The 22,999-nt window shown below is 44.1% G+C and overlaps 1 protein-coding gene across 2 annotated transcripts in view; it reads left to right on the forward strand.

Moving 5' to 3' along the window:
* Positions 1-16,995, forward strand: part of LOC310786937 (glutamate receptor 1-like) — a gene marked incomplete at its 3' end in the record, with an annotated part of 287,668 nt that extends 270,673 nt beyond the window's left edge. For both annotated transcript variants that reach the window (XM_083648279.1, XM_083648280.1), the window contains 2 exons: positions 12,078-12,212; positions 16,777-16,995. In XM_083648279.1, coding sequence (XP_083504405.1) covers positions 12,078-12,212; positions 16,777-16,995 — 354 coding nt within the window. The remainder of the gene's footprint in view (positions 1-12,077; positions 12,213-16,776) is intronic.
* Between the last annotated feature and the right edge of the window lie 6,004 nt (positions 16,996-22,999).

Below are 22,999 nucleotides of genomic sequence, written 5' to 3' on the forward strand. Positions count from 1 at the left end.
GCCACCTAATGAGTCCGTAAAATAGGTTATACACCTTCAATAGCTCCCATATTTGTACAGGAGATGCCCGAGGCTTTCATCCACGTCCCACCGTCAAAAAACGCATTTGACGTCGATCGACGTCCTTGGCACTCTACGTCACTATTTACTTTGACGTCGATCGACGTCCTTGGCACTCAATGAGTTAAGAATGCCCCAGACCCTTCTTACAAAACCTTCTTAACGAGATATCGTCTTAGCGCTAAGAAGCTTTTGGGAAACGCAGCCTTCTTAACCACAAACCTTATTTCATGCATTTTACCAGAATTCCCATTGATTTTTACACCAGGAACCAGGAAGTGCAGGTACTTCTGTGTAAGTCTACAAAAATACATCATCCCTGCGGTACTCTTATCTCTAGACTTGTGTTCTTATCATGGCTAACACTTCAAATTCCATAATCGTTATTTTATGCATGCACTAGCCAAATTACTATGACAAAATGTAAAGGACCATTCTATCCATTCAAGTTCTGTGGGTTCAACACACTGTTGGATCAAAGTCACCTGATTGGTCATCGAAAGTCACCTGATTGGTCATCTAAAGCGACCTGATTGGTCATCTCAAATGTGAATGTAGTTGTCATTGTTTACTAGTGTTGTCTAACAAGCTCTCCTCTCCAAAAACACCACTCCTTCACCACAGAGTGCGGTTGAATAAAGCTTGTCTGTTGATCACTGTGAAGGCCTAAACCCAGTAAAGACCCCGGAGTGTTTCCAGCTCTTGCCGGTTACCCAAAGTGATATAGTAATACACATCTTGCACGTAGGGAGTCAGGCCAAAACCAAGCTAGATGGAGTATTAACGCATATCACTTTTACAGTTTGACAGTCTCAACATGTTTGTATGTGTGATTGTGCCTGTTTTTCTTTTTCTTTTCTTGTCGAGGTCTTTCCTGTAGCCTACCACAGCATCTGTACTGCTAATGCCAGGTTTGCTAACGTCTGTAGCCGCCGCAGCTGAACCAATAACATAAGATAACATGAAGGTGCATAATGTTATTTATGTTATTTCCCCTCCCCCCGCCCCCTCCCTCCCATGGGTCTTTGAAGAATCCCAGTAAACCTAGCAGTACTGAAGCTCAATGAACAAGCCGTCTTAGACAAGTTGAAAAACAAGTGGTGGTATGACAAGGGGGAGTGTGGAAGCAAGGACTCCGGCAGAAAGGTCAGTTCTCAGCCTGCTGGTCCCAAGGTCAATGTGTTGGTCCCACCCCACCACTCCACCCCATCCCACCCCCAGTCCCACAACCCAAGCCACCTCACCCCAAACCTTAGCACATACACATACACATACTACAGAAAACCAGCTCCTCGGAAAGGTTGTCTGTAATCATAGAACCTGTTGCTTGCATTCATTTGTTTGTTTGTTTTCACTCATTTGTGATTCAACAATAACTAAACCGCAAACCCAAATCTGTGTAGAGCCTGACATCTCAAATTTTGTCCATCTGCTATTGGGTGATTTTTGGTGCCAGGTGATGTCACCTTCTGTAGAGTGTACACCAAAGATGAGCCAATAGCAGATGGATATTTCAGTGTATTTTTTTTTTTACCTTTTTACAATCAGATGTCAGGCCGCACACAGCTTTGGGTTTGTGGTTTAAGTTCCATTTTCTCTGTTTCTTGATTTGACATATTTTGTTACTTTTAACTTTAAAGGAGCTGAATGCGATATTCAGCCCTACTAGATGTCCGCAAACCACTATTATATATCTAGCGAGAGAGGTGAATTGAGCTGCCTCCACATGATAAGCGATGTTCTCTTCTCTCACCACGAGGTAGAGCGGAGAAAGGTCAGCGGTAAATAGGTCAAAGTTGATACAATTTGAACTTTGAGCACAAGGTGGCAAATTCGAGTGCTGCACGATGCCAAGTGTAGCGCTGCCGCTGCCGTTGGAAGACACCGCTCTCCCCACAGTGTGCTATCACACCACTCTCCCCACGACGAGGCCGCGGGCGCAGAGCTGTTTTACTGCGGATCATGTGTGGGGGGGCTTTATTGTTGTGGGCAGTGAAAGAAGCCACGCCCCCTCTCAGTGTTGTGAGAACCAGCTTGTTGTTTAAGTCTGTTCAGGTGGCTCATTTGTGTGTGTGATGTTGCTCCCTCGCCTTTATAAGTAGACAGTGACGGGCCCTACACACCAACATGAGCGATAGAGCTGCAGCGGAGGGGCGGGGCTTGACAGGGCGAGTGCGAGTACATCGCTCATCGCTCATGTTGGTGTGGAGGGGGTCTGATGGTTCCTACACACCGCCGACGAGTCTAAGCGATAAACTCACATGTACTCGCACTCGCCCTGCAGCGTGGTTGGCTGCCTTGCTGTATTTCCGTCTTCAATTGGTCGATTTCGAAATGCCCCTCCTTCCCTCGTTGCCATCTTGTCGCTCACCAGCTTGCAAAGCATGCTGGGATACCTGGCGTCAAGACATCGCAGGCGACAAGATGAGAGGAGGGGCCAAAACCGAAATAGACCAATTGAAGATGGGAATACAGCAAGGCAGCCAACCAAGCTGCAGGGCGAGTTGCGAGTACATGCGAGTGCCTGCGAGTTTATCGCTTAGACTCGTCGGCGGTGTGTAGGAACCTTGAGGCTTGAGAGCAGCACCTGTCACAGGACAGGTGACATCACAGCACCTGTGGCTGTGATTGGAAAAATGAAGTGTGAATGAAAGGTTCGTCTCTGAGCGTATGGCAGCTTGGGTTAGCGTTAGGGGTGGGTGTGTTTCCTGGTTTTGTTTACAGTGTGGTCGGTTGGCTGTCGCTTGCTCTGCATGTCTCCACAGCACAGGCTGGTCAGGTTGCCTAGTGTAGACAGCAGACAGCTACTGTATTCACCTTATGTAGCCACGCCCATTTGACCCGGTTGTGTGGTCGTGTCAAAACTTCAGGCTAAAAATAAAATAAAATAAAATGGCTGGCTGCTCCAATATCATCTTACTCTGAATTAACTAATAATTTAGCCAATTGTATGTGACGTAAGTGGCTCGAGCTGCGCTCGGAGGAGAGAAAACCATCTGAAGCTTTCTTTGTTGGAGTCCAGGTATGTTTTACAAGAAAGTGCTCGTCATTGTCGACGATAACATTATCTGACCTGGCTAACAGTGGATACTCGCTTGCTTGCTGTGTACCGAGCTCAAAGTAGTAGGCTACGTTCTTTATCTTACCCCCTGCACTGTCCGCTCCAAAAACAATTCTCTTATTTTGCGCCGTGACCGCCGAAAGTGTTAACAGGACCCGGAAGAATTTGGCCCACTGTAAGGTCTGAACATAAGGTGAATAGCAGAGCGTTGTGAGTGCATGCGGTGGCACGGGACGCCAAGCCTATGTGTTTTATGGACTGTCTGCGTTTACATTTAATGCTACAGCTATAGCGTGACATCTAGCGGGCAAAAAAATTGCATATTGCTCCTTTAAAAGAACAGCAGATCCTAATTACAATATCAAACAACAACAGTTCTACATGGCACCAACGTGGTTCTATGATTACAGTCAGAGACTTGTTTGTGGTTCTTTGAGGAACCTTTTGTTTTTATGGTGTAGCCCTGCTGCCTAGCCAACCATTGAGCAGAGCAGGAGGATGGATCGATACAGAAAACAACAGTGTGGAAACCTCATTCCTCTAATGCTCTCTGGTGCTTTTTTAAAACATATTAAAACATAAAAATGTAAAACATATCTTAATCCATAACTCCCCATGGTCCCTCATGTGCTGATTATACATTATGAACCTACTTCCCATGACACCTGTTCAGAACTGGCTGTATTAGTTCAACACATTTATGTAGATGGATGTGAAAAGCAGCAGGGTTTAAGGGCTTTTTGGAGATACAGGCTTTACAGTGGAAATCCAGCAGATTTCTTCAGAGACTTTTCCCTCGGAGGCCGGTCAGCCTTCCTCCTGCTCTCCAGAACATTCGATCGGCACCGTCAGAGAGCGCAGCACAGCTGGTACCAGCCAGAGGGACGAGTCTCTCTGCTGAAAAACTTTACTTTTAATATAAATACGAACTTTTTTAATGCTATTTTTATACATTTTTCAGCCTAGCCTAGTACAGCGTCATTCAGATTTCAGGAATACACTTTTTGGAATGGAAGGGAGCCAACTGTATATTACAAGAAAGGTATTTTCCTTCTTGGAACCGATTGTCTTCTATCGGTCTGACGGCGAGTAGACTCTAGGGGGCAACAGCCGTATCCCGGGCCAAGCCTTCCTCTTGCGTGCGCCGGTCATTGTTTACGGTCCAATTAGCCACGTTTTCTCCCCAATTGTACTTGGTCAATTCCCCCTGCTGTCCCGGTCGTTGCTCCACCCCTTCTGCCAATCTGGAGTCGTAGAGTTGTAGACTAGCACATGCTTCCTCCAATACATGTGCAGTCATCAGCTGCTTCTTTTCACCTGACAGTGAGGAGTTTCACCAGCAGGACGTAGCTCCCCCCAGTTGCCCGTCCCCCAAACAGACAGACTCATACCCTTAAAGGAGAATTCTGTTTTTTCTACAACCTGGACCTTATTTCCACTTTTATTTATGCTTTATAACTCACCCAGAAAATATTTTTTTGAAAACGATCCACTGTAAAGCTATAAGACGCGGCCTGGAACAAAGGAAATAGGGGCATGTGCAATGCATGCATTAACGTCCTGTAAAGAGGTTATTTTCTGCCACACAGCGGCTCATATCCTGTGTAAGAGTCTCACATCAGTGACAGTTGAGAGTCAAGCCATGGCAGTAAACACCAGAGGATGGTTGGATATTTATCTGATTTCGAGAATATGGACGATGCATTTGAATTCCCTGCCCGTATTAATTTGAGACGGACTAACGGATTACAAACTGAGGAGCGGGAGGAACGGGAGCTTCTATCTCTACCAATGTGATGGACAGCAGACAGACACAGGGTGAACACGCTGGCTGCAGCAAGGTCAATGGAGCGTTCATTTTCTCATTGTCTCTATGATATAATAAGTATATGAGCTGGTGCGTGGCAGAAAATAAGCTATTTGCAGGACGTAAATACATGCTTTGCAGTAGCCCCTATATGGCCCTTCGTGGCGCATTATATCTTTATACAGAGTCATTTTCAAAAATGTCTTTTGTGGGTGAGTTATAAAGCTGGAAGTAAGGTCCAGGTTGTAAAAATAAATGTAATTCTCCTTTAACCCACCTGCAGTACGGCAACCATTTTAGGGCATCCTCTGTCAGAGTATTTCAGAATCAGAATCAGAAAGACTTTAATGATCCCCGGGGGGAAATTGGACAGGTTACAGTAGCTCGCACTCAGAACACACATAGCATAAAATAAAACAGTAGTAAAATGCGATAAAGTAAGCAAAAATAAAGTAGAGTAAGTAGAGTAAAGTATAATATAAAGTATAATAAGTAGGATGTACATTACGTGTCAAATTGCAGTTATTGCACACTGGACTTATATTAAGTCAGCTTGCCCATTACACAGTTAACCTATTGGCTGACTCAGTCTCAGGGAGACTGAGCGTCTCCGAGGTGCTCTTTTAAGTGAGGCGTTAAAGAGTCCAATGGCCACAGGCAGGAATGATTTCCTGTGCCTCTCCGTATTGCATCTAGGTGGGATCAGCCTCTCACTGAACGTGCTCCTGTGTTTGACTAGCACGCCGTGGAGTGGGTGCGAGTCATTGCTCATGATGGAGCGTAGCCTGGACAGCGTTCTCTTCTCCGACACCGCTGTCAGAGAGCCCAGCTCCAGCCCCACAATGTCCCTGGCCTTACGGCCTTACTTTGCTATCATTCCTCAGTCTAAGCGTTGTCAGTTCTTTTGTCTCCTAGTAAACCATATCAAGTGTGCTCTGAAACACCTTCAGTCCTCACACGAAAATGCTGTCATTCTTCCTGCATTACTGTTTCACTCCTCACACGTCACGTCAGTCATCGCACAATACGGCGTCACTCGTCAGTCATCACTCATCAGTGATTAGACTGAGGAATGATAGCCAATACTCAGAGGAGGATGCCCTAAAATGGTTGCCGTACTTCAGACACTGCCAGTTGTGCCTGTATGGATGCATGACCAAGCCGGCTCAAACCTGCGACCCTCATGTTGGTAGGAATCTACCACTGCACTACACGGATGCCCCCGATTAGCAGCTTGAGACAACAGAATAGAATTGATCGATTTATACTTTTTGTAGGTGTTTTAGGTCCAGGCGACATTTTGGTTACTCTCCATGAACAGATATCTGCATCTGTGTCATCTCTCAACTCCATTCTGCCATCTCAAGTTGCTAATCAGACCGTAAACAATGGCCGGTGCACGGAAGAGGAAGTCTTGGCCTAGATGTCCGCTGGCTACACTGGAAACCCACAAATATTGGCTGTCGCCCCCAGAGACTGATCATCATCAGACATCAGATAGATGATGGCTTCTGAGATTAGGTCTTTTCTAGTTACATTACACATAGTCAAAGCAAATTTTTACCCCCTCTCTGCCTGTGTGTGTGTCTGTCTCTCTCTCTCTCTCCCTTCACCTCCTCCTCTCTGTCTGTGTGTGTCTGTCTCTCTCTCTTCACCCCTCCTCCTCTCTGTGTGTGTGTGTCTGTCTCTCTCTCTCTCTCTCCCTTCACCCCTCCTCCTCTCTGTCTGTGTGTGTGTCTGTCTCTCTCCCCCTTCACCCCTCCTCCTCTCTGTCTGTGTGTGTGTCTGTCTCTCTCTCTCTCTCCCTTCACCCCTCCTCCTCTCTGTCTGTGTGTGTGTGTCTCTCTCTCTCTCCCTTCACCTCTCCTCCTCTCTGTCTGTGTGTGTGTGTCTGTCTCTCTCTCTCTCTCCCTTCACCCCTCCTCCTCTCTGTGTGTCTGTCTCTCTCTCTCTCTCCCTTCACCCCCCTCCTCTCTGTCTGTGTGTGTCTGTCTCTCTCTCTCTCTTCACCCCTCCTCCTCTCTGTCTGTGTGTGTGTCTGTCTCTCTCTCTCTCTCTCTCCCTTCACCCCTCCTCTCTGTCTGTGTGTCTGTCTCTCTCTCTCTCCCTTCACCCCTTCTCCTCTCTGTCTGTGTGTGTGTCTGTCTCTCTCTCTCCCTTCACCTCCTCCTCTCTGTCTGTGTGTGTGTGTGTGTCTGTCTCTCTCTCTCTCTCTCCCTTCACTTCCTCCTCTCTGTCTGTGGTTGTTACCAGTATTGTGATGAGAGAAAAGCCCCTGATAGGTCCCCCACTTCACTTCCTACTCAACAGGGGACCTGCCCACTTTTCCTGTTTCCTCCTGTCCATCTTCTTTACAGGCTGCATGCTATTGGATCAGGGAGCTAAGCCACGCCCACTAAAACAGAGTGCTGCATGTAACAGAAGAACCACTGATGTCATGAGAAACACGACCAATCAAATTCCATTTCCTCTCAATCTGATAGTAAACCTTTATATATCCTCCGTAGTAGGAGTTGCCATATTGTTTAAAACAGTACAATATTTTATATATATATATATATATATATATATATATATATATATATATATATATATGTGTATATATATATATATATACCTGTATGTATATATATATACCTGTATGTATATATATATATGTATATATATTAGGCCTGTGAATCTTCACTGGCCTCACGATTCGATTTGATTACGATTACGATTCATCTGTCAACGATTCGATTCGATTCCACGATGCATCGTTAGGGCTGTCGGCGTTAATCGCAATGCAATTAAGGGCCGACCATAACGCGTTATTTTTTTTTAATCGCGTTAATCGCATGCCGCTATTTTGTCCCTTCGATGCACCCGTACTTGTAGTCAAGCCGGTCGCTGCGGTTTCCTGTCTCCTGCTGTTGCAGGCATGAATAAGAAAGAGCAGCACGCTTCTAAATGGCTCGTTTTACTTAAAAAAGAAATCCCAAATGGCACATTGGACAAGTCAACAGTACTTTGCATCGAAGGGACAAAATAGCGGCATGCGATTAAAAAAAATAACGCATTATGGTCGGCCCTTAATCGCATCGCGATTAACGCGTTAACGCTGACAGCCCTAACGATGCATCGTGGAATCGAATCGAATCGTTGACAGATGAATCGTAATCGAATCGTGAGGCCAGTGAAGATTCACAGGCCTAATATATATATATATATATATGTATGTATGTATGTATGTATGTATATATATATATATATATATATATTTATGTATGTATGTATATATATATGCATAGATGCATAGATGCATCGTTAGGGCTGTCAGCGTTAACGCGTTAATCGCATGCCGCTATTTTGTCCCTTCGATGCACTCGTACTTGTAGTCAAGCCGGTCGCAGCGGTTTCCTGTCTCCTGCTGTTGCAGGCATGGATAAGAAAGAGAGCAACACGCTTCTAAATGGCTCGTTTTACTTAAAAAAAAACTCCCAAATGGAACAGTGGACAAGTCAACAGTAGTTTGCACCTTGTGTAAAACGGAATTAAAATATCACAGAAGTACATCGAGTTTGAGCTATCACCTAAAAGCTAAGCATACCGGAGCAGCTAGCGTCACCTTAGCCTCAACGCGAGTCTCATCAGTCATTCTTCCTTCAGAGTCTCAGATGCATGGGTCCTCTAGCCACTGGGAGGTCGGCTCCAATGGCTTCACACGATATACACGTTATCAATCACAATAAAACTGTACCTACCTCACACACAATGTTGTTATCCAATGTTTTTAGTTCAGCCTTCTTCGGCTGTGTAATTTTGGGTTTCGACTGCTCCACAGTGCCACCGCCGGAAGTATCTGGAGCATGTGCTGGGCTGTTTACGTGCATTTATTTTCTGTTCCAACTTCCAAGATATGTTTTGTAGACATTGTTACCTCCTGTCTACATTGCACTTCTATTGAATTGAAAATAAATCTAAAATCTAACATCACAAAGTACATTTATTTGCATTCATTTGATTCCCAATCACGACACACTGGTAAGAATAATTGATATCGAATTAAAAATGCTTTAAAATGCAAAATAATGGCATTTTAAACATGCGATACAAAGATGCGATTACTCGCGATTAAGAAAATTAATCGTTTGACAGCCCTAATATATACAGTATATGTATATATATATACAGTATATATATATACAGTATATATATATATATATATATATATATATATATATATATATATATATATATATATATATATGAAATACCTCACAGCAGGTACACAAGCCTGATTGAACTTGGAAGATTAAAGAGTAACTAGTAACTACACCCCACCTAATTCTGTTGTGAAGCCTGACACCTAATGGTGAAAAGTAGGGTACTGCACCGTTCATCTGCTATTGGCTGGTCTATGTGCCCTGTGATGTCACCCTCTATAGCAGGGGTCTCAAACTTACGGCCCCCGGGCCAGACACTAAAACGATTTCATACGGCCCGCCACTTGATATCAAGTTATAGTGAAATCAGGCCCGCACCTCCGCTCATTGTAAAACACAGAGCGCGCTCCCGAGGCGTGTGGACGAGGCTCTGCCTTCATGCAGACGAGTCACATTTCACACCAGGGTTGCCTGATACATTTACATAGACGTGCAGTTCCTTGGGCTGTTTTGTGTGCATTTTGGCGGGTTTTGAACTCTTTGTGCTGGAAACCGTCACCAGTATCTGGCAACACGGCTTCACACTCCAGGCCAGCGGGATCATCACTGCATGTAAAATCCACCTCATTAGCAGGTGATTCGGTTCACCCGAGTGAAAGAAAAACATTTGCACGCTAAAATGTTGTCTTTTGTTGAGAAGTGAACATGTCGCTGTTAAAAGGCAAAAGAAAGGTTGATGACGAGCACAGAGTGATTATTTTTTCATCGAGTTCAAAGGGAATGCCGCCTGCCTCATTTGCAAAGAGAAAATCGCCGTACTAAAAGAATATAACCTGAAGCGACATTATTCAACTAAACATGCAGAGCAGAAGCCTATAGTACCGGGGAGATGAGAGGGACAAACCTGCTGCACAGCTAAAGAAAGAGCTGTCAATACAACAACATCTCTTCCAGAAGGGAGAAAGGAGGCTGGTGCAGCAGTTGAAGTAAGGGTAACACTTTAGTTTACAATAACGTACACAAAATGTAGTAGTTACTAGTTAACTAATCATTAACTAATAGTTAATGTATAATTTGTCATTAGTCAATCACTAGTTAATCATAGTTAATGAGTAGGTAGTCATTAGTTAATGATTAGTATCTAAGTTCCTGAGTAGAGTAGATAATCATTACTTAATGATTACTAAATGTCAGCTCATGAATATAGTAGTTAATCATTAGTTACTGATTAGTTGGTCAGTTCCATGAGTAGAGTAGTTAATAATTAGTTCATGATTAGTTGTGAGTTCCTTAGTAGAGTAATTACTCATTAGTTAATGATTAGTCAATGGATGCACCACTTTACAATAGGGTACACAAAAAGAGTAACTAATGGACAGGTAATAATTAAGTAATGAGTAACTAACAATTAACTATATACTCACAAACTGACCATTGACTAACCATTAACTAATGAGTAATTACTCTACTAAGGAACTAACAATTAATCATGAACTAATGATTAACTACTATACTCACAATGTGACCCTAACTAATGATTAACTAATGATTAACTATATATAATATATATATATATATAATATATTCACGCATTGACATTTATTAATCATTAACAAACTCTACTCTACTCATGGAACTGACCGACTAATCAGTAACTAATGATTAACTACTATATTCACGAGCTGACATTTAGTAATCATTAAGTATTGATTAACTACTCTACTCAGGAACTTAGATACTAATCATTAACTAATGACTACCTACTCATTAACTATGATTAACTAGTGATTGACTAATGACAAATTATGTCTTAGGTACTCATTAACTAACTATTAGGTAATGATTAGTTTACTAGTAACTACTACAGTATTTGTGTACGTTATTGTAAAGTGTTACCGAAGTAAGTTACGGGGTGACTGGTGAGTGAGATGATCGCCAAAGCGGGGAAGCCGTTTACTAAAGGCACGTTTCTAAAAGACTGCATGCTGCAGGTTGCAAATATCGTCTGTCCACAAATCAGCCTTTCAGCCAACACAGTGGCAGAGCGGATTACTGAGCTGTCAAGTGACATTTATGACCAGTTCTAATTCTAGCTGGAGTTCCAAGGGACAGTTGAAAATTAACACTGCCTAATTTAGTAATGTGCATTGTCCCTAAAAAAAAGAAAACAAAGTCCCTCAAATAAACAAATAAATTGTTAATGTAAAAAATAGATTGTCCCTCAAATAAATGAATAAATTGTTAATGTTGAGAATTCGAACGGTTGAATTTTTCTCTTTTTTTTAAATAGATGAAGTGGCCCCCTTGTGACAAGACTGGACACTCAGCGGCGCCCAGGTCATTTGAGTTTGAGACCCCTGTTCTATAGAGTCCAACAGGTTGGGACATCACCTGGTACAAAGATCAGCAAATATGAGGCCAGGGCAGTACCCTACTTTTTAACATTAGGTGATGACAGGCTTCACTAAAGATTTGGCTTGAGAATATACATGTATGAATGGCCGATTTTGTGACACAAACGGCCTAAACTGACGACAGAGTCTTTCCCTCTAATCGCCTGAGTCTGTTTGCATCTGTGTGCATGACGCTGCATGAGACAGAGACATGTGGGTTGCCAAAGGCTGTGATGTAAGGGCAACTCTCTGAGGCAACGCAGATGGGTGATGTTGAGAGGATGGGATTGGCGAAAAGAGACAACATTCATGTGGAGTGGGCTATAAAACTGAAAATGATAATTAATATAATTTACAAATAATGAAATACAGCCTAATGTTGCCCCTCTATCATGGCCTTTGAAAGCTGAAAAGGAGACTTCTTGATATAGAAAGATCGTTTTTTTTTAGCTTGGTCTTTTTTGCTGATTTATGAAGATGACAATTGTCAATAATCAACTTTAGCTTAGTGCTATATAGCTGAACTTCTGGAGAGCTTGAACTCTACCTGTAGCGATGTCATGACTGCACTGTGATTGGTCACCCCTGACCCCGCCTCTCCGTGCTGATAGGACAAGACAAGCGCGCTCACCCTGAGCAACGTAGCGGGAGTGTTCTATATCCTGATTGGTGGGCTGGGCCTGGCCATGCTTGTGGCACTGGTTGAGTTCTGCTACAAGTCCCGCATCGAGTCCCGACGCATGAAGGTGAGTCTGAGAGTCTGTCCATACCTGCCAACACTCCAGACTTTATTTGATTTTATTCATGACAGACTTGATGGAACATTGTTATTGACACTGCTTATTCAGCTTCCAAATACATGTTTTCCTACTATTCTCTGCTCCTTTCATGCTGTCCACCCCACTGCTCTGCTCTCCACTTACTAGATTGCTCTGGTGCTGCATGTTGGCTGTGTTGAGTGCAGCCGGGCATGGTGCCTTCAGCTGCAGTCAGATTTATGAAAACACTTTAGAGAAACAGTGCCAAACATCTATAAGCGATTTTTATTTAAGAAAACAAAACTTGGATCCTGAGGAAGAGGCAACGAGCATTCCCACAGTGGTCCCACGCAATGATCGCTCTGGGAACCCCGTTCCCAACCGTTCAACCCCATTTCCACCACTGATTTAGCCTCCATCTTGTCAGAGACAAGAACACTGAACTCTTCCGTATTATCACTTTAAGAATGCAATTTAAAAATATAGCCGCAAGCGGCAATGGAAGGGGTTCAAGCCTTGCGCAAATTGAACACCTAATAGTCCTTGAGGCAAATTTGTAGAGCACGTTCAGGTGAACAGTTTCTTGAAAAGAGGAGAAATGGCGTAGGAGTTACAAATAGGTGTGAAGTTATGGCACACTTTTAGGGTCTGCAGCGCCCTCTTTTGCTCAATTTGCAAAATAGCATGTTAGAAATGCCATTCCAGATGAGGCTGAGAAGTTCGAAACCGATTATGCGAATGGACTTGATTTACAGCTATTACATGCTTAGACCATAGACCCCGCCCAATTTCACCAATGATGACAAAACTACTGATCTTGACTAGGACATCCTCCCTGATATATCTGCCAAGTTTCGCGACCATCGGACAAAAAGGTGCGGCGTTATGGCCTTTTTTGTGTTAGGCCACGCCCATTTCTGGCGTTTATGGCGCCCCCTTTAGGCGAATTGCACGAAATTTGATACACATGGTCTGGGATGGTCTCCGAAGATCTCCAGCAAGTTTCGTGAAGATTCCTTCATCGGTAATGAAGTTATGACAATTTAGCTGATAGGCCACGCCCTCTCACAACTTTAACGATTAATATCTCCGAAACTAAAGTAGATTTCAAAAATTCCAAATTCAGGATTGTAGAGCTTGCTTCATAGATGCTTCCTGGCGATTTTGGTGCAAATCGGTCCAACGGTCTAGGAGGAGATGTCAAAAATGTGTTTTCCAAACTTTTCCAAATATCTCAAAAATTTTCCAGACGGACATTGAGGGTCCTTATGGCAAACTTGTAGAGCAGGTTCACCTGAACACCTGGAAAAAAAAAAGTTTGAAAATCGGACCATCGGAAGTTATGGCCTTTAACGTAAAACCGTCGATTATAGCGCCACCTTCAGGTAAAATGGTAAATGGTAAATGGCCTGCATTTATATAGCGCTTTTATCCAAAGCGCTTTACAATCAGTAGGTAGTCTACTTTCACCCATTCATACACCGATGGCGGCAGGCTGCCACGCAGGGTGCCTACACACCATCGGGAGCAAGGAGGGTTAACTCATTCACCGCCAATGACGTCTTTGACGTGTTATCAGAAATAGCCCTCCCCGCCAATGACGTGTTTGACGTGTTTTTGTTTTTATGAGTGCAGCGCATAGTTGAAACACTTACCCAGCCTGTGACATAGTTTCGGGTCCCTAACCTCAAACTCAAGCCGACAGCACGTTATCAAACACATACCGCAGCTGTTGTTTGAAATTAGGAAGAAGGTGGAAAGGAAACGCGCTTCCTTGTTGCAGAGGAGAAACGCCATTGAAATGCCCCCTCGCCGCGCTGCAGAGCTGATCGACTTGCTGCACAGCAGCGGACATCGAGACCGCAGTAGTCAAACCCGTGACCAACATGATCGATCCTGGTCCCTGGACCCCGTTCTTATGTGCCAGCCCGAAAGAGACGAGACGGAGTCACAACTGTGTGGAGGAGGAGAAGCTGTTCTCCTCCTCCACACAGCCTCGCCACATAAATGGCTTTCACACAGAGGGCTGCGTGCCCTCCAGTGTTGCTCCTGGCCAATCCCAGGGCCACAGGGCGTGGTTATTGCTTATCCTAAGTGGGGTTAGAAATCTAAAAGGGGGATCGTGTGTGTGTGTGTGTGTGTGTGTGTGTGTGTGTCTGTCTGTCTGTCTGTCTGTCTGTCGGTGTGTCTGTCTGTCTGTCTGTCTGTCTGTCTGTCTGTGTGTCTGTCTGTACACTCACTCACACTGAGCAAACTGTATTGTTGAATGTAAAAAAAGCACTTCATATATATATATATATATATATATATATTTATTTTTTTGTCATTTGTGTCATAATGAATAATATTTACATGTCTGATGTCAATACAGTTCAAAATAAAAGAATTGAGAGCGAGTTCTGCCTGATATTGTGTGCTGTGTACATAAATGCCATTTTCTGCAATTTCTTTTCTCACAGAGACTTTTTGGCTGAAAACAGGGTATATATAAATGGCTATAAGTAGAGTACAGAACATGCTAAAAGCTCACTTTTTTTTCCTGGTGAACCCAGAGACGTACATCTTCATTTTGAGGTATTGCAAATCACTCTGGTGCTAATAGATAATTTACTGTGGGTCTTGAAAGATGACCAACAATTATGAAAATCTTTGGCCTGTGCTAAATATTGGCAGTCCTAAACTGGCGGTGAATGAGTTAAGTGTCTTGCCCAAGGACACAATGACGGCAGCTGGGAGGGAGCGGGGATCGAACCGCCAACCCTTGCGTCATTGGCCGACCCGCTCTACCTCCTGAGCTAAAGCCGCCCCTTAGGGCCGATTCAAAAAATCTTTCTTGAGCAGCTACCTGCCAACAATATCTGTCATTGGGCCAAATTTCAGGTCTCTACCATTTACCAACTCACGGGAATTTGCGTCGGGGCAGATGAACAAGAATAATAATAAAACGGCACAAAAACAATAGGGTTTCAGCCCCTTCAGGGCTTGAACCCCTAAAAATGCCTATATGCTACTCTATTACACTATAAAATACCTATGTTATTTACAATTGTTAAAACACCCCAGCTGGCCAGTAGCTTTCAAAACTCAGTGCAGCCTTCGACACCATCAACCACTCCATCCTCCTCAGTGGCTTAAAATCAATTGGCATAACCGGCACAGCACTCTCCTGGCTCACATCCTATCTGTCTGATCGCTTTCACTTCATCTCCATCAACAACTGCAAATCCCACACCACCCCAGTATTACACGGAGTCTCCCAAGGCTCGGTGCTTGGTCCCCTTCTCTTCATCCTCTACATGCTCCCCCTAGGTCACATCATTTGCCGCCATGGACTACAATTTCACTGCTACGCTGATGACACCCAGCTCTACATCTCCACCAAAACCATCACCCCTGCCATTCTCGCCACCCTCACTGACTGTCTCACTGAAATAAAAACCTGGATGACCAACAACCTCCTCAAACTCAACTGCAATAAATCAGAAATCATGATCTTTGGCCCAAAATCCCTCCTCCCCTCCTCCCAGAACCTCTCACTCTGCATTGATGGACATACAGTCACCCCCTCCCCTCTGGTCAGAAATCTCGGCATCATCTTGGATCCCACCCTCTCCTTCAAGTCACACATCAACAACATCACCAAAACATCCTTCTTTCACCTCCGAAACATTGCACGACTCCGCCCCACTCTCTCCCCCTCAGCCGCCGAAACACTCATCCACGCCTTCATCACCTCCAGACTAGATTACTGCAACAGCATCCGCTATGGCCTCCCTTCCACTGTTCTCTGTAAACTGCAATATGTCCAAAACTCAGCTGCCCGATGACTCACCCACTCCCGCTCCAGAGAACACATCACACCCATCCTCCAACATCTCCACTGGCTCCCCATTCAGCACCGCATCCACTTCAAAATCCTCCTCATCACCTACAAAGCCCTCAATAATCTGGCCCCCTCTTACATAACAGATCTCCTCCAGCGCCACTCCCCCACCCGCCGTCTCCGCTCTGCTGATGCCAACCTCCTCACCCCCATCACCAAAACCAAGCACCGCACCACGGGGGACAGAGCCTTTGCCATCGCTGCTCCAACCCTCTGGAACTCTCTGCCCCTCAATATCAGGAACTCCGACTCACTCACCTCCTTCAGAACCCAACTCAAATCCCACCTCTTCAAAACAGCCTACAATATCTGACTTTTACCTCTAACCACCATTCTCACCATCTCTGCAATCTTTTTGATTTGTATTCGTTTTGTATCTGTATTTGTTCTTGTTATTTAGTTTGTTTACTGTATTACTTTTCTATGTATTGTAAAGCGTCTTTGAGTTCCCCAGAAAAGCGCTATATAAAACTTATGTATTATTATTATTATTAAAACGTCAGGCTAATTTGAATTCTCAATATAGCTCAAAGTGCAGTGCGTTGTTTTCCTACATGGAGGCTGATAGGAGGTGAAATGCTGCCCCCTATTAGTTTGGATCATGTGGCCAAATATTACACATTATACCTTTAGATCAACGTTGCTCCCTCTCTCTCCCTCTTCTTGCAGGAGCTCATCCATGCGGCCATGATGAGCAGCAGCCTGGGCGGAGGAGGCGGAGCTTCAGGGGCGGGGGCGGGTGAAGCAGCAGGGGGCGGAGCCTCGGGGCTGGGAGGCGGGGAGAACGGACGCGTGGTCGCACACGATTTCCCCAACGCCAGAGCACAGAGCCTGCCCTGCCCCATGAGCAAGGCAGCCGGCCTCGGACTCTCTTCCACGGGCATGTGATCAGAAACGAGGCCCCCCTGAACCCCCTGTCTGTCTGCCCGTCCGTCAGTATGGACCTCACAGAGAGAGAGAGAGAGAAGGTTGGAGGTACATGTGTCTCATACCGCGACAGCAGTGGGGTTTTTGTTAAGAAAACATTTAAATAACCAAAGCCCCCACTTTTACTGCCACAGCAGCACTTCGAAACTAAATGAGCAACATCTGTAGGAAAGGATGGAGAGTGAGGAGGGAGAAGGAAAGAGCAAACGAAGGAGGTAAGGATTGAGAGAGAAAGCTAAGGAGACAGAAGAAGAGGGAGAGAGAGAGGAGGTACTGTAATTGCTCCTCAGAGAGTGATGGAGGGAAGTACACAAACACATAGCAGGTAGGCAGTAGGGAAAGGGGGGGGTCTGAAGTGACACTACTGAACTAACCCACTGGACGATGGGGTCTGAACTGAACTCACCTGTCTCAGAGCTGTGACTCAAGCTGTTTTTATACGAGCGCTGTCTTAAACTGAACTCCTCTTCTGCAATAGCACGGAGCCCAGAGCAGCCTATGGAGGTACTTTTGTGGCTTCATCATGCAATCAAACAGAATAGGTTTAAGAGCAAAACTACTGACACTGCAATCAAAAAAATTTCTACTGCAAGTCAAATAAATTTGTGATTAAACATGTATTAATGTGAATCAAAAAGTTTTGTTTGCGAATCCAGCTGTTGAGCTGAAACGAAGGAGGGATTTTTTTCTGTCTTCACCATGGACTTCAAAACTCTCTTGTTTAGTAACTGTGGATCTTGCCAAGCTGTCACTCCGATCGAGACTGGCCACTCAGTAGAGACGTGTCTTACATCTTTCAGCGTCAGCATGCCCACGAGATTCAGCTCAACAGGAAACAAAACTGCATTCATACATTTTTAATTGATTGCAGTGTGCAAAGTTTTTCTCTCAAACCTCTTCTGTTTGATTGCTAAATTATATTATATATATTATATTATATTATATTATATTATATTATATTATATTGATAAAGACACAAAAGTAACTATAGAGACCAGAGGAGGGATGGATTTTTAAAACAAACGCACCCTGGGCCCTATCTTCCCAAAAGCGATAATTTAGCGTTTGCGCTCGTTTAACACGTGCGCAATGCAAATTGGGGGCGGGCACAAGCGCATGCCTGTTATAATTGTACTGGGCATAGGCGTGCCATGTTTCAGCGCTAAAATGTGGGATAGATGGCATTATCCTATCGTCAGCAGCACGCAACTTTGTGCTAAGAGCTTTGAAAAGGACCTCTTACGCGCTAAATACCTCGCTGCGCTAGGAGCGCACCGTAATCTCCGTGGAGCGCAGCGCAGTGCAAAGTGAAATTCCTTTTGGGTATGTCATTACGCACACCCTTGCCATACCAGGACATCAAATTATGTTGCTAAAATTGGGTATTAGCAGATAATTCAGTGAGGGAATCAACTATAACTCACTGAGAAACTTTTATCACATCGCAAAGAGGGAAATTAATTGAGAAAACTTTTGGACAATGGACTATAGGCTATTTACCTTCATAACCCGGAGGTTCGTTGGCACCACAGACGATCTGTCAATAAGCTCTCTCCATCTCTCTCTGTCCTCGCACGAGTGAGTACAATATTACGCATGGAGAGAATTACAGCATATTGCATGCCTCGCGCAAACAGCCATTGCGAGACAGGAATCTGATTGGTTTTGATTGAAGTAATGCCCACCATTGCCTGGCCACACCCGTGAATAATTCTGGTAGTTAAGACCACCCACATCCCGTTTGCACAGGCATTTTGGGGCGCAGATGATTTTGGCACGGCTCTAATTTGCGCCTGCGACACGTGCCGTGAACGTTTCCGCATCCCCGCCGAGAATTGCATCCCCAACATATTTTGGGGCTGTTTTAACTTAGAAATCAGGGAGTTCACGTCTACCAGACAATTATATCACTTTTAAACAGTTACATTTCTGTATAAATTACAATTATGCTCCCGTGAGGTGGGGATGTTTTTTTTTGCTGCTGGGCGGGGGTGCAAAACTCGGCAGAACACCTGGACAAATGCGCAAGGCGGACTGTTTTCTTGCCTGCATTAAGGCACGGGCAAACAGGTACGCAAGCGCTAATAGGGGATATCGCCTGTACGAAGATAGGGCCCTCTGTGTTCCCTTCTCCCTTGTTTCCTTCACTGCTCCCTTCCTCACCTCTTACAGAGCAGAGACACTCGCTCCACTCCACAACTCTCACCTTCATACTGGACATGCTGGAGACACTCTCTCCACTCCACAACTCTCACCTTCATACTGGACATGCTGGAGACACTCTCTCCACTCCACAACTCTCACCTTCATACTGGACATGCTGGAGACACTCGCTCCACTCCACAACTCTCACCTTCATACTGGACATGCTGGGGTATTCATGTAGTGTACACTAGGGATGCCACGGTGTGGACATTTTCCCACCGGGTAATAAACACGTGACAACACCGGTGTTACCAGTGACACCGTAAAACAAATAAGTTAAAGCTCCATTTATTTATTTTATTTAACCTTTATTTAACCAGTTAAAATCCCATTGAGGCCGAGGCCTCTTTTACAAGAGAGAACTAGACAAGAAGGCGGAAAAGTTACACGTCAGAAATACATGAGTGCATGTAAATAAAAAGTACAGAGCTCCTCAGCAGTCCTCACGGTCCGGATGTTTAATTTAACTGATCAGTCCGACACACCCGTCAAGATCACCAATACAAGCGCAGATGATTTTTGGCAGAATTGGCACGGCTCTAATTTGCGCTTGCGACAGGTGCCGTGAACGTTTCCACATGCCCGCCGAGAATTGCATCCCCAACATATTTTGGGGCTGTTTTAACTTAGAAATCAGGGAGGTCACGTCTACCAGACAATTATATCACTTTGAGACAGTTACATTTCTGTATAAATCATTACAAGTAGCTCCCGTGAGGTGGGGATGTTTTTTTTTGCTGCTCGGCGGGGGAGCAAAACTCGGCAGAACACCTGGCGGACGGCGCAAGGCGGAATGCTATCTTCCGTGCCTTAAGGCATGCTCAAACAGTGCGCAAAGCGCTATTTAGGGATAGCGCCTGTCGGAAGATAGAGGCCGTGGACTCCGATCCACATTCATAGGCGGTTAACTTGGTCTGAAGTTGCAGATTGAATTTTTTTTAATTTTTTGAAAGGTCTGTGTAACGCTTATCAGCTCAATGTTCTGATCATAAATGAACATTTTGAAAATCTGAAAATTTGGTACAATATTCTAAAATCTCCATAAAATGGGGATTTTAGATCATTTTTCTAATTTTCTGATTAATAAAATCCCAAATTTCCCTAAAATGTATATTATCTATCTATCTATAGGGCTCCTTGATATGAAAACATTTGAGAACCACTGACCTGTAAACTGCCAAATAAGCGTTTGGGCAATCACTGGAAAATGGACATTGTTTGCATGTTGTTTTGAGCCAGGTGGACAAGGTACAAAACGTCAGGCTACACAGCACATCAGACACACACACACACACACACACACACACACATACACACACACACACACACACACACACACACACACACACACACACACACACACACACACACACACACACACACACACACACACACACACACACACACACACACACACACACACACACACACACACACACACACACACAGGCTACACAGCACATCAGACACACAAAAAAGTGCCAGAGCTTCTTCTCTGACAAACCACTTTTCTCTAAGCATACAGTCCCCTTTTACCTAGATGTCAAACTCTCTGTAGTCAGTCAGACTTCAAAAAAAAAAAAAAAAACATGCTCAAATTTTAACAGTATGGACCTCTTTGGAGTGTGGATTTCCCTTTATACTGGACACAGTGGTTTTTAATGGGGGGTGGGGGGGACAAAGTAAAAGATTTTGCCATTCCACTGATCATGTTTTTAATAAAGTCAAATGCATGACATCACTAACTGTTGGTCAAACCTCAGATACGTACAATTTTGAGCACCATGTTCCTCCTGGACTTTCTCCTCAGTGTCACGTGGAATGCAGACAACAGAGCTTTTATACAACGATGGATTAATAATTAAAATATGTTCACAGTTGTATGATATGAATGATGTACTGTACTGTATGTACCAAGCTACAACTGTTTATTAAAAAAAAATCTATTTCATGGACTTATCAGTTTATAATTATTTTAGATTTTCTTGATTTAATTCATAACAATATTAGTCATGTTTATTCTATTTATTAAAAAGTCTTACATTGTCTTGTGTGTCGTCAACATTATCATTTTCAGCGTATACTATAGCATGTTGCTACTTGCTACTAGCAACGAGCTAGAGTTGTTATTATTGTTTCATAGCGACGGACGGATTTGAGAGCGACACGCAAAATAAGGAGCGGAAAATAAATCCATTAATGGGCAGAGCCGGTCGGTTGGAGCCAATGGCAGAGCTTGCAGGGAGCGGAAAGGGATTTTCTTCCGCTGCCGACCGCGCCTCTTGAGTTCCTGTTGCATCACATTGAAACGGGGCTGCCCCCATGAGGTTTGTTTAACCGATGGGTTCCCAGATTGTTAAAGATGTGACCTCTCTCTCACACACACACACACACACACACACACGCTCGCCACACAAGCACACACATGCGCCTTTTTCACAGCCACCATTTTGTGTCCCATAGAGACACTGCATGAAATAGGCCACGCCCATCACGGGGGAAATCGCTCCGTTCAGTCTCATTCACCAGCGTCATTTTCCATGAATTAAACATAGCTAAAAGCTGTTGTGTGGTGGGCTGCGCACACAACAATGTAAAAAATCGCCAATTAAAGTTTTTTTTTACTCCCGAGCAAAACAAGGAAGCCATTGAGCATTTGTGAGAAGAAAATGTGGATTTAGCTGTCAAGGAAGTAAGTTGGAGTGTTCATCTTCCATATATATGATATTTGTGTGCAACTACATGACATACTGTAGGAGAACGCCAGCGCGTCTGATGCCATCTGTCTGATGTTACACCAGCGTTATTTTCATTCATTTAAACATGCCTAAAAGCTCATGTCATAGTATTTCACTTCAGGCCACTGTGTGGGATCGTTTATCCAGCGTTGTTTGGGCAATGAAAAGGGACACTGCTCCAGGCCAACTGAGTTCATTTTCACGATGTACCTTTCCCTCTCCGTTGGAGGAAGTGTACTGAAATAATCTTTTGACATTATCTAAAAACGAAAACCGTCCAAATCCCTGTAAAACCCTGCGAAACTATTTATATCTGATGAGAGTTCCTCCGTTCGCCCCGGTTAACCGCGGTTTGTTTTGCCAGCTGCAGTCGTCAGGCTTCCTTGTATTTTCCCCCGTCTTGGGCGTGGCTTCTGAATGATGACGCGTTTTGCAGTGTCTCAGGGTAACACAGGTGCAACCAACTCATTAATTAGGGCCCCAGCACTGGAACTAAAATGGACTGGATGTTGGAAACCCTTGTACCCTGTTAGCCCAACGGTTGGATCGTTTTAACATTCGCGCGGATGGGGTTTTGACATTTTTGGTGGTCTGAGGCCAAAAGTATGCTCAGGTCTTTTTTTCTGTGTGTTTTACAAAAGTCTCCCTCTCACCATGTTAGGGACACTTTGTGGCCTCCTGTAGAGAAAATACTCGCATGTTTACTGTTGGCGGTTGTTGCATGGACCGCAAATTCTCATTGACTTCCATTATACCATACTTTTTTGGGACCTCCAGCCATTGAAAAAAAAAATGCACTCACATTATGTTTTTATTGTATCATCCTGGACCAAACACCTTGAAATTTGACCTTGAAATGGAATTTTGTGGTTGGCTGAAAATTTGGGGGAATTACATGGCCTCAAAGTCCATTGCATAGTTTTCCCATAGTTTTCAATGTTAATTTTGAACAAAAACGACTCTTTTTTAGGACCTCCAGCTTTTGCCCCCAAAAAAGATTATTTCCCTGATGTTACATATCT

The sequence above is a fragment of the Poromitra crassiceps genome (assembly GCF_964638095.1).
Source record: "Poromitra crassiceps genome assembly, chromosome: 1".
Lineage (NCBI taxonomy): Eukaryota > Metazoa > Chordata > Actinopteri > Beryciformes > Melamphaidae > Poromitra > Poromitra crassiceps.